Below are 13716 nucleotides of genomic sequence, written 5' to 3' on the forward strand. Positions count from 1 at the left end.
GACGCTCTCTCTCTCTCTTTTTTTTTTTCTTTCTCCTCTTCTCTGATGATCCTATTATTCCCCTATCTTAGCTCCATAGCTCTCTCTCTCTCTTTTTTTTTTTCTTTCTCCTCTTCTCTGATGATCCTATTATTCCCCTATCTTAGCTCCATATTCCGAAGTCGTGTTTTACAACTCTAGCATTAGGACTTCAACTCCTTCATAATCTTAATGTGATATTCTTATCCAACTTTCAGATTACTACGTTTAACTTCCTACCCTTTCCTCTGAAAGCCCAATTGCTACAATCCTTTGCCTCAACTGAGACCTGAAATCTATCAGCCCTTCTACCTTTTCAGAGCTCGTGCCTTCTTCATGTCCTTGTTACCCCTCTTTATTCAGCATGAATTCCTAGAGTCTTAATACATTCACACTGTTAAACATATCGTCAACTCGCTACATCAAATACTTAGGTTTGGCAAAAAGCAGTTTGGTCAATCCCAGTGCTGGTTAAATTAAATTATTACCAACACCACACTGCATCCACACAGCTACAAATGGGAGAAGTAAAATATTCTTTGATAACATCACCTAAAATTCAGGACCTCTAACCTCAAATGGAACTCAGTGGTCCTGGTAATGTCAATACTGCAGTAAATTTAGTATGCCTCTAGATGACTTGTGATATCTTCTCTTCTTTCCTTAAACCCGAATCTCTTTTCCATCCATTTTCTCTCAGGTGATGTCTTTATTTCCTTTTTCACAGAGAAATACACCACAGTACATAACTACTTGCATATATATTTTCATCTACTATTTCTATTTCTATTCACAATGCAATAACAAGAGTGATTTTATTAATGCTTGAAATACATTGTTTCACTTCTCTACTCAAAATTCTCCAGGAATTTGCTATGTTAATTACAGTAAAAATCCAAAGTTTGTCAGGGCATCTGACCTCATTTACCATCAGTTCTCTGAAGTTCTGTCTCGATCCTCCACTGAACCACCTTCTTAAGCTACACCATCTTCCTCATAATCATTGGGCCATTCTGCCTCAGGACCTTTGCACCTAAAGTTATTTCTGCCTAAGGTGATTTTTCCCTAGGTATTCACATATGTATCCCATCCTCACACCTTCAACTAGTTTTTGTCTTCTCAATAAGGTCTTCCCCAATAATTCTACTTAAAATGTCCAGTGCCTCATCATCATTTGATTTTATATATATATGTGTATATTTATATATATATATACATATATATACACACATATACATGAAGCATATATAAAGAAATTTATTTCTACAATTAATTGTTTATCTCTTCTCATTAAGTTATAAGAGGGCAAGTTTCTAATATTGTTAGATTCTAAGTTTGTTGCCTTCTTCATTTAGTTTTTAATTCTTCACTCATAATACAGTGGCACACAGTGGACATTCTGTAAATATTTACACAATTAAATTTTCAATTTGACTCATTAAGTCAAATTCAGATAACAGTATCCAAATTTCCATTGAAATATTCTAATGTGAAGGACTCTGACTGCGTATTAATAGGCAGTTAATATGTAGCCTAGTTAATAGTCTACAATGGGCTCAACTGTTACTTTCCAAATAAAACCAAACAATACCCCTCCCCCACTCTGCCCCAGATCATACACATAACTTTTCAGGGGGCCTTGAGTGCTGGGCATTTCCCTAGAGCTGTAATGTGGTTATCATAGGATGCCATTGTCTTTTTGATCCTGAGAATGGCAGACAGATTAAATCAAAAGAGAAGCACATGATATTAATGTCATGATATACTACATTTTCCAGCCTTTCTCCATTTTTTCAGTTTCTGACATAAATTTGAATCTAGTGAGAAAGACTAGAACCACTGTTTAAATTATTTTACTTGTGTCTGTCTACTAATTTCTGTCTCTCATTTCTATTAGGCATCTCGTTAAACCTTATACAATCTTTATGTACATACCTAAATTGTTATTTTCCTTCCTCTTCCATGTGTATTGCCACTTTTCATTTTTTGGATAAGCTTATCAAAAGGTGTGATGGCAGAGAGGAAATCTGGGAGCTCGTCTCTTGAGAGATGATTTCATGATAAATCAAAGTGCTAGATGCACATGTAGGAATGTGCTTTCTTCCTTTGTGTCTTAGACAGACAGATTACAAGATGGAAAAACTGTTCCTTTTTTGTCCCTAACAGTCAGTATGATGGTTGCTCATACTGCAGTTGTAATTACACTCTGGGGGAATTTTAAATTCTTATTTTACCTCACCTCACAAACCCACTCATGAACACAGGTGACCAGATTAGTGTTTTTTTCTCAAGTTCTGAGTAGGTCTCTCCTTGTTCACACAACTTCAGTCTCTTGCATTTTCATCCAAGTTTTAAGTTTGGACTCTCAGATCTGAAATTCCCTCACACATTCCTTCCCTAACCTGTGTAATTGTTGTTTCTTCTACTGCACTCCCTATACAAAAATCACTATCCTCTGGACAGGCTTCAACTTCACCACTTGTGTTTGTTTTCTTCACACATTCCCTTCACAAATCTACCATTAGTCCAGATCAAATCAACTTCCATTTATAAGTACTCCCCTGAATTTCTACAAATCAATTCACAAATAACAAATTAGAACAAAATATTACATCTAAATTGAAGGTGAAATGGCAGTGTTTTTCTTTAATGATGTATCAAATTTTTCTGTCTCTTTAAGCCTTAATTAACTTGATTAACTATATTTTGGAAATAGTAATATTTTAATAGAATGCTCTCTTTTTGATGAAGAGTTGCATTTTATTGTGCTATAAATGATTGAGTTGAAAATGCATTATATTCCATTTAACTAAATTAACCATGTTTATAGGAGTCACAGAAATATTACATGGGTGACCATCCATCTGGTGGTCACTGGCTTTATTAGAATTTAATCCCTAGGAGAAAATAAAGCAGCCTTGGTCTGTTGGTTTAATGAGGAGAGAGATAGCAAACACTGCATATGGCAGCATCATTGACTTGGAATGTTGATTAAAGATCTTATCTGTTATAGGATGAAGAAATAACTGTTGCCTCAAAAAAAAAATCAGTAAATTAAGTGTAGCTATATTTTTCTATGAAATAAAGTATAGCTATTAATAACCTGAGATTTGCAGACCAATAAAATGTATATTTGATATGTTAATTTTAAAACTGTTCCTCATGGGTTTCCACACTATTTTTTATGGTACATGAGATGTAACCCAAGCTTGTGTGTGACATTGTAGCAGCCACATGATATAATGTTATCAGTTTTAATTTGAAGTTTCTCTTAGCAATAAGTGCTGATAGAGCAATAAAAATGTCCTAATTTCCCTGGAGAAGAATTTGTGGGAGACAATCTTTAAATACTTACTAATTCTGCTCTACATTTTATAAATGGCAAGTGAATCTTGAAAGGTCATCTTGCTTTCAGACTAATTGCACTGCATATTTTAATTTTAATCTTTGCCTCCACTTAAAGGAAGTTACCTATAAAATGAATGTGGAGATTTTCATTAAATCTACATAACATTTTATTTCTCTGACCTTTTCCTGTAAGAAAAGTCTATGAATTACTTAATGATGGAGAAAGATTTGGGAATTGGAGGTAACAAGCGTCCACTTATTTTGCTATCTTGACTGCATAATTAAATAGTAGCAAATAAGCCCTTGCTCTTTTCCTCTTTGTAGAGTGGTTTTAACATTTATTTATAAGAAGGAAAACCTGGAATTTTATATTTTGTCCTGTTATATATTGTTTATAAATATATATATAACAGGATTACAGTTTGAGCATCCATCCCCAAAGCCTGGGAAACAGGAGGCTTGAGTGATTATAAGGAGATCTTCTACAAATGCCCAGAAATACACACCTGTTCCTGTACACTGCTAAATTTGGGGTTAAATTTTAAAAATAAGTGCTGAATAACTTAATTGGTTACATGAATCAAGCATCATTTTTTCAAAGTAATTGCATTGGGAATCTTAGAAATACCTTCATTTTTGGCACCAATTATTTTGTTAGTTTCCATCTATATTCAAGGGATAGCAAATTCATTTGTAAATGTATGTGTGATATAGAATAGTTAGTTATGCTCTGCACATGCATATCAGCCATTGTGAAAGTAGAATTATACACAGGCAATTTTTACTGGGAATTATGAAATATTCTGATATTTTTTGACAGTTCTAACATTTTACGTGTAATTGATAACTTCAAAATGGGTATGGTTACCTGTCTTAGAAGTTTGTACAGTCATATTAAGACAGGGTTGGATGACAGGCTTGTTTGACTGTTCTTGTGTCTAAAATATTCTGAATTTGGCTTGGTTTGCACTGGACCTTTCCTCCAGGGTGTACACCTACCATAAGACTACAGTAGCCCCATGGCTCTTGTAAACTATTGAATTCAAGACGTTTTTCCTATTTATTTAATAACAGTCTACCAACTGATATGGGATATCTACAGTTAATGAATTTGAAATACAGTTACAATGTTGGGTAAAAATCAGTGAGATGAGCAAGTGCTCTAAAGGAATCTGGATTTCCCCTTCAAAAGACATGAAGAAACTTGCCTAGAGATGAGTTTTACAATATTTGGTATTTAACCCCTCAAAAGAGTATATTTCAGATTATTTTATGAATTGTGTAATAGTAATGATAATAATACTTCTTCCATTATAATTTTTAATTTTGTACATTTGCTAGCAAGCACTATAAAGTTATAGGTGCTTCATTAAGGAGGAAATAGCCAATTTATATATTTAATTTGCTTAAACATATCCCTAGTATCCTTCTATTTTTATCAATAAAGTATTTTAATATACTTTTCTAGAAACATAAAACCCATGACATTTATAATTAATGGGCTCACATAGTAGCTTATTTTCCATATGTCTCTTCTGATTCCCTGCAATGTAGAGAACTGGATGACTCTGGATGGCGAGACCGAACTAAGTATCCTATTTGCTGAAAGCATTTTCCTGTCAAAGTAATATGTCTTTTCCTTCCCATGAGGAAGATCTTTGGATTTTCCATGAACTTGATGTGTCTTTTTTTTTTTTTATGTTTCATTTTTTGTTTGTTTGTGTTTATGCTTCTCTTGTTTCTATTGCAGTTTGGCCTTGGTATTACCAACCTACAGTTTTTACTATATAAAAGCCAAAATAGAAGAGACAATAACTCAGGCCAGATGTAAGTACTGTGAAAGCAACTTCAGGGTCTATTTTTTCTCTCCTAGTACCAGAGGTTTAAATATATCTAGATTTTGGAATACCCAAGGCTTATATATTTTAGTAGGTGTTATTACCAAATCAACAGCAATGATTCTCACCCATTCCAAACATGCAAGGAACAAGATATATTCTACATGGATAGAATATGAGCAGGTACTCCAGTCTCACTGGCAGTCCCCACCACCCTTCCTGCCTTGCTTTGTGCTTGTAGAATCATTGCATTGCTGTGTCCTCTGTTGCTGTCGTTTTAAGGGTCTGCTAGCCGGCGCAAAATGTTTCACATAGTCTCTACTCATGGCATCGTGCTAGTAAAGTTTTTTTTTTTTTTTTTTTTTTTTCTTTTGCATTTGGCAAGAATGATACTATGCTCCACATTTTTAATTTTGTTTGAATAAATTATATTGCACTGGTCTTTGGCTTTGGTTTGGCAATTAACTTTCTTCTAATTATCCAAATTAGTATCTCAGTAACTCAAATGGGTTAGTTTATTTATTAATTTTTTTAAGCATCATTTGGAATGTGGAATTGTTATTAACACTAGTGCATACTTCAAGTCATTATCAATCGTTATCTTGTTTTGGATAGATTTAGTGAAGTAAAATGACCATCATATCCTTTGCACACCATTCAGTTATTCCTAACAACCTAAATTTTTTCTGCTATGAGAAAGTAACATACATACATATATATATATATATATATATATATATATATATGCACCTTTTACATCTGACCCCATAAACTACAGTTTCTTTCCTTTCTCTGTCAGTTTTTTTTTTTCTCTCCACAGTCCTGGTCTCATTATACATTGTGGTAATTTCTACATTGATATTTCCACTTTCACTTGATAGATAGATATGATGGTCTTTTAACAACCAGCAACTTTGCATGAGCTAGATCTTCACTTGATAAATGAGGGGATGCCTAGCGGGTCTTTGATGATTGGTAAATGCTTCTGTTTCCAGGCTAGCATCATTGGTATTGCACTTGCATTAGCCACTTTGAAAAATAGACCCTTGAAATAACCACAGTACAGAGAGGGTGCTCAAATAGTAACTGACAGAACATACTTTCCAGCCTTCAAAAAAATGTGTCTTTTTTTTTCCAGACTACAGCTGTACATAAATAAACCTTTGATCTATGCACAATATTTTTATTCAAGAGAGCCATTGAATAAAATATTGTTTGTGACCTCCTTTGCTTTACCCTCTTTTTTTTTTTTTGTTTCCCTGCTTTCTCTTTCTGATGGATTTTCACAGCAAAAAAGGGCAAAATGAAGGGCAAGTATTTTCTTGTTGCTCAATTTCTTTCTGTTTAGTACACTTGACATTTTCACTGATATTCCATCCCTATTGGATATTATCCTCTGTGCTTCTCATTTGCTAGATTTTCCCCCATGATCATTCAGACCTTAGTGGCAAAAAAGGGGGAAATAATATACTTGTGTTTGCATATGCAACCTGTTTTACTTTCAAGTTTTTTCTTAGACTTAAATATTGTGTGTTTTTATCCTTCCACTTACTAATTCATACTAATATGAAGAATGCTCTTAATTAACAAAAGGCATTAATGGATTTATTGAAATAATTTTATCATAATGTTGGTAAAATATTTATGTTGACATTTTCGATAAATTCCTCTGAAATAACTTGGCATAAATCACTTTTTAAAGGATATCCTGGTTATGGTGATAAAGTTTGTTAGTAAATGGGAAAAAATAATAGACCTAGCATTTTCACTGATATAACTGTTGTAATCCATGTTATGAAATTAAAATTGATTTCATTACTATAAAGTATTGGGTCTTTATATTCATTCATGTGTTTTGATTTAGGATGAAAGTAGTCTATTTTCATTTTTCCTTATTAGTTTATCTTTCTGATGCCTTCTTACTGTCATCAAATCTCAGGATGCATATGCGAGATTATTTGTCTAACCCTGTGTCATTATCTTTCCAGATTCAGAAACACTGAAGCCTGATAATTTTGAAGAATCTGGCTATACATTCATAGCACCAAGGTAGGTTTTGTTTTCTTTTTTAGAGTTCATGTGGATGTCTAGGAATTTAATAGCGGTTCTGAGTTGAGGTCGAGACTGCTCTGGGTTACTCCATCCCAAGTTATGGAACCAAATGGAACAATAACTTTAAAACTGAAAGAGAATCCTGTTATTCAATCATTCACTTATTCGGGTACTCAGCAGTTGCTATGTGCTAATCAGTGTGCTGACTCAGGGATACAGCAGAAAATAGGACAGATACAGGTTTTGCTTTTGTTGGAATCAACAATGTATCCAACAAAAATGAAGAGTTGTGTATTGGCATTTATGAATATGTGTATCTGTACTCCCACTCTCACTCTCTTGCTCTCTCTCTCTATATATATATCACACACACAGATAGATATTCATAGATAATATCAGATATATATATGTCTATACACAAGAATGTGTATATCGTAGAATGACAACCTCAAAATTCACTATTTTAACACTAATACAAGGTTTAGGGGAAATATATTTTAATATAGTGAGATTTTTCTCCTATAATTTTTAAGATTAACATCCTTTGTCCTCCTCAATTTTACTTCTCTCTCATATAATCCCCCTTCCCTATCTCTAATATACATTTTCATCCCTACCTCTGTTTTCTTAGAATCATTTAAAAATCCATTCAGGAATCCAAGAGTGTTACTTTTATTTCTTTCCTTGATTTTTGATTCTCACTCTCTAGCACACATATAATAATACACACCAACATAATTCCTATTAGCCTAGGCTAAATTATAGAATAAAATAAATTCCGAAGCTTGTAGTATTAAATTCTCACATTTTGTCCTTTTTAGAGAAATTACTCTAAGAATGCTCATAAAAATTAATGTGACTTACTCTTCCATATTCTGTCTGCATAAGAATATCTGAATTTCTGGTTCTTCTTAAAAATAGGGAATATATATAACTTTTGGGGGAAACTCTATCAAAAAAGCATATTCCTGGCTTTTGGACTGACTTCACCCTCGAGCAGCTTTCCTGCCTGAATTTCCTTCAGGGTTTGACACTGCCAATCCCAACATCCTTTGACACTCTGCCTCCTCTTACTTGATGATGCACTTTTCAGGTTTTCTTCCTCCCTCTTTGGCTGCATATTCAGTCATTTTCATGAGCTTCTCATCTGTACGTCCCTTGCATGAAGCTGCTAGCCTAGGCCTTCTTCTGTTCTATTCTCAGTCTATGGACATACCATAGGTGCCCACTATCCTGTGTCTATGGTTGAGATGTTGCCTCCCAAATCTATAGGATGGTCATAACATCTGGAAACAAAATAGAAATAATATGTGGTTTATTGACCTTACATGATAATATCAAACAGTATATGTGTTTCCTGACTTTTTGTCTACCCCACATATTTCACTGAGACATTCATGTTTATGAAACCTAATAGGAATCTGTCTGCATTGTGCTTCAAATTCCCTAGGTCTCAAACATTTGTCCTCTTTGTAGAAGTCTTCTGTCTGTTTTGCCTCAATGGCAAAAATACTATCCTCTCATAATAATGCCCAGTCTTGAAAACTGACAAGTCTTTGACTGCCCCTTTTCCTACATATCTAACTTCTGGTCAATCACCAAGCCTTGACGAATAGAATTTATCTTATGAATATCAAGTATATCTGTCAGACTCGTCTGTCTTTGTTCTGGGGCAGGCCACTGTCTTGTCTCACCTAACCTAGTAAGGATTCCTCCTAATTGATCTCCCTCCTTGCAGGATTTCTCTCTTACTCCTTTTTTTTTTTTTTTTTTTTAACTTTTAAATTATTATTATTAAAGTATAGTTGATTTACAGTGTTTTGTCAAGTTCTTTTGTACAGCAAAGTGACCCAATCACACACATTTCCCTGGGCAGTAGGTTTCCATTGCCCATCCATTCCAGATTTAACAGCTTGCATCCAAAAAACCCCCAAAATGGCCATCCGCCCCACTCCCTCTCCTTTCCCCCTTGGGAACCCCAAGTCTGCTCTTCTTGGACATGATCTGTGTTTTTTGTTTTGTTTTGTTTTTTAAGATAGGATTGTTCCATATTTTAGATTCCACAAATAAGTGATATCATATGGTATTTGTCTTTTTCTTTCTGGATTACTTATGAATTCTGTCTCCTTTCTATAACCAAAGGGAGTTTCTAAACTTTCAATAAAATCATGTCTCTCATCTGTTAAATACCAGCCAATGGCTTAGTACTGTCCTCATAATAATCTGTACTGTGTAGGAGAGTTTTCAAATGTTCTGTCACTAGGTCCCAGTTTACGAATGTGGTCTCCTAAACTCTAAATCAGGGGCTGACAAACTGCAAACAACCAACACAAAGTTTTATTGGAACACAGCTACGGCCATATGTTGTATTGTTGTGACCACTTTCACTACAAAGGCAGAGCTGAGTGGTTGTGGCACAGACCTTTTAGCCCATAGAGCCTGAATCACTTACTCTCTGGTAACTTAGAAAACAGTCGTCCAAGCTCTACTTACAGGTCCAACCACACTAACCTTTTCTTAGTTCCTAGATGCATTTTTTTTTCCACCTTACCTCTTTTCATCCACTAATTTTCTTTTCTATTTTGGACTGAACTCACACATCCCCTGTTCTTCCCATATTCCAACTTCAGAGCTCCTTGATCTGGGAATTTCTTTCCCATTATCACTGGATTAGACATTCTTGCTGACTGCTTCACAGAATCCTGTATTTCCTGTACTAGAGCACAGGTTACATGTCATTTTATTTACTTTCCCTAACAGAGACACGATAGCATCTACTTGACACTGTTCAATGTTCAATATCAAATCCATTGTCTGGCACACATGAGGGGCTTCTATAAATATATGAAGGAGGTTCTATAAATACATGAAGAATACTTTTAGGATCATATTATTAATAATAATACCTGAACCTTATTAGCAGTTTTTCAATGCAGGTAACTTTGAGCAACTTAGCTGCTAAAACTAGTTTTAGCTGGAAAGGAGAGTATTAACATGGCACAAATGGGAGAAGAAACTCAAATGTCAGGTGTACTATGTTGATGAGACTCTCCCTCCATCTCCCATCTGTGTTTTTCTCTGGACAGCTTCTTTATTCATTTATCTCAGTTACTAAAGAGGAGAACATGCAGGCTGGCTTGTTCAGTTTCACCATTAAACAAGGTATCCCTTCCCAGAGAGGATCAATGTATCTGTGAATCTCAATTCCTGAGTTGTAGGTGATGACTGTTGTTTAGCTCAGCAAGGATTAGCATATAGTCCATTGCTGTGGCCTAAGTCACGTTCAGTATCAATATGACTGATTTGCCTATGAGTTTGGAGAAGGAGCAGATACCAGAGAAGGGAAGGCATGTTGGAACTTGTGGGGTAAATGAATGTACCCACCTTAATTAACATGGGTTAAGCCTTTTACATGCATGATGATATTTATCCTTCAAAGAATTCTATAATAAATTAGTATTATTATGTTATTTCATAGATGAGAAAGCTGTTTTAGAGAGGTTAAATAATAGGGAATTTGAATCAATTTCCCTGGTCAGTCTAAGGTGTGTTTACAGTGAATATGTAAATACTTAGGGATCTCAAAAGAACATCCAGTACCTCTAAATATTTTTATAGGAAACATTTCCTGGAAAAATGAGCACTGAATGTGTATTCGAAGATTTGTGGAAAATAAACTGATAGGGGAGTTCCCATCATGGCTCAGCGGTAATGAACCCTACTAGTATCCATGAGGACATGGGTTTGATCCCTGGCCTTGCTCAGTGGATTAAGAATCTGGCATTGCTATGAGCTGTAGTATAGGTCACAAACATGGCTCAGAGCCTTCATTGCTCTGGCTGTGACATAGGCTGGGGGCTGTAGCTCCGATTCAGCTTCTAGCCTGGGAACTTCCATATGTCGCACATGCAGTCCTAAAAAGAAAAAAAAAATGTTGAGAAAAGAAAGACATTTCTATAATATAGGACACAAAGCATATGTTTCCATCACTGTCATTGATGGGGAACAGTGAAGCAAACTCTAAGGCAAGACAATCAGGGTCTCTTTCCCAGATCTTTATCATCACGGATGTGTTGTCACATTCCCTGCATCTTAGTTTTTTACTTGCAAAATGGTGATAACAATAATACCTACCTCCTAGAGTTTTTATAAGCTTTAAATGAGATGATGTGTGCAAAATATCTAGCAAAGCTCTTGGTAAGACATGAGCTCTTTAGTTATTATTTATGGTTGTGATAAGAGGAAGAGGGAGTGTTAGTTAATAAAGGATGCTAAACAATTATTTTAAACTAATTTAAAGAAGAATGCTCATGAATTTTAAAGCTAGAACCATTCTTGTTAATTCTTAAAGTATTTGATCCTAATTAGTACTCAGTTTTTACAACTACCTTAAATTTTAAATCTACTAGAAAGAAAAATTTTGAGAATACAGATGCATGGAGGATCAACCCTATCTTGAAGAGAATTATAACCATAGGGATGAAAGTTTACATCATGGATTAATTATTCTTTTTTGTATAATCATAAATGAGAAAGCACTTCAAAGATAAGTTAGAATGAGAAAGAAATAAAAGCATTTGATAGCCCATAGTTAAATGCTAATTTACGATACATAACTGATACAAGTTTGTGAAATAGAATGAGAACAAACTCACTCACCTTATTTCTACTCTAGTAATAAATAATTTGCCAAATTTCTAGTATCAGAAGCTTTTAGTTTCAAAGCCATTTAAGTTACAAATCCCATTAGGTCAGAAACACAATTGACAAAGTGACCAAAAGAGATTATATAGATTTCAGGCCCTGAAGGTATTTTCAGCAAATCAAAATGGGTTTGTTCCTTTAAAGCCATCCAAAGCTTTCTCCGTCTTACCACTCAATCTTTTTTAGGAGAAAAAGTAAATCTCAAAAGAGCAATGATCAATATGTGTAAAACTGATTACTTTTAGAAAAACAATGCCTTATAGAAAGTATATTAGCAGGTTTTCCCACATGTCCATTGGGAACTCAGCAGTTTTCATAACCTCAGTTATTCCCTGTCATGAACTTTGCTGGGGACAAGATCCTAAGAAATGGTAATAGTCTTGAGTTGTCAAGCTGTATCAGTAGGCTAACAGGCAACTGTTAATGCTGTCTAGCCACACATTTCACATCTCAAATATTTCACCAGCTCTTGCTGCTTATTGCCTACTAAATAGGCATCGTACTCATTGTGGGGGTGACTTTCTGTTGTCCTAGATCATTCTTATTACTAGAGAACTCCACTGACATAACATCCAGCGGTTTTTATTTTCTCACATTTCCATTGTTTAACTTCCTTCACTTCTGTTCCCATCCTATTCAACAACTTTCCTTAATGGTAATTTCAACAGTTTCACTGCTTTTGCCATTACAATACATCAGAAGGTCAATAATACCTTTGGGCTGCTTCAAAACTGGGCACAACCAAGCCAGCAAGGATAAAAACAAAACAAAACAAAGAATGATGACATTGTCTAAATTAATTGCCCACAACACTAACAGCTTTCTGTGGGTAGAGGTCAGAATTGCTTTTGGCACGAAGCTTTGTAGCTATAAAAGCTTACAAAGTAAGTAAAAGTTCAAAGCACATTGTATGTTGTATTAAAGCACACTAATTAGGGATCTGAAGACTAAGCTTCCTCTCAAGGTTTGACCAATTACTAGTTAGGTGCCTTTGGGTAAATCTTTTTACACCTTTAATCCCACTTTATTCACTGTTAAAATATTAAATTATCTTCTAATAAGGTTATTTTTAGGATTAAATGAGCAAAGATAATTTCAGAAATGCCTTTTAAATAATACGGAGTTCTAAATATGGTTTTATTAATAATTATTTATCATTATTTTATTTAGTCCTTCTGAAGCCTTGCCCTGAGGGTCTAAGTCTGTGAGATCCTAATTCAACATATTGGCCTTTTGACTTCCAGGCTAGTGTTACTTCCAAAAAAGTACGGCATTGTGGGAAGAAGTCAGTTTTAGCTCTGTCAAAACTAAATGAGAATAAATTGTGGAAACTTATTAAAACTTGCTTCTAAACTAAAATTTTCTGTAAACCAATAAGTTTTGTTTATTTTTGAAGTTCTGACATTCTATTCTCCTCTTTTCTCTGAGGCTTTATATTTAGGCAGTGTCCTTGCATCTGAGAATGTTTACTTTTCAATTGAATTTTTGAATTGAATATTTGATTATCCAGTCAGTTAACTTAGTTATAATTGCAACCTTCTCATACTTATGTTGCCTTACATTTATTCTGAATTTCCAAACCACTTTGGATGGCAGTTCCCCATGTGTTCCAAAGAATCCTTCAGAAAATCCCCAAGGACAAAGATATTTTCCTAACCCTGTTAAATAGTGTTTGCTTTTTTCACCATGTTGACATTTGCAGTGACACTACAAAAGGAATGGTGAGCTGATTTGTTATTAGAAATCTAGGCATGGC

The 13716-nt window shown here is 34.6% G+C and overlaps 1 protein-coding gene across 21 annotated transcripts in view; it reads left to right on the plus strand.

Moving 5' to 3' along the window:
* CACNA2D1 (calcium voltage-gated channel auxiliary subunit alpha2delta 1) overlaps positions 1–13716 on the plus strand; it is a 484869-nt gene that overhangs the window by 418397 nt on the left and 52756 nt on the right. For 11 of the 21 annotated variants that reach the window (XM_013979785.2, XM_005667683.3, XM_021102221.1 and 8 more), the window contains 2 exons: positions 5117–5193; positions 7193–7253. In XM_013979785.2, the coding sequence (XP_013835239.1) occupies positions 5117–5193; positions 7193–7253 (138 nt within the window). 21 annotated transcript variants of the gene reach the window in all.

This window comes from Sus scrofa, chromosome 9, assembly GCF_000003025.6.
Source record: "Sus scrofa isolate TJ Tabasco breed Duroc chromosome 9, Sscrofa11.1, whole genome shotgun sequence".
NCBI lineage: Eukaryota > Metazoa > Chordata > Mammalia > Artiodactyla > Suidae > Sus > Sus scrofa.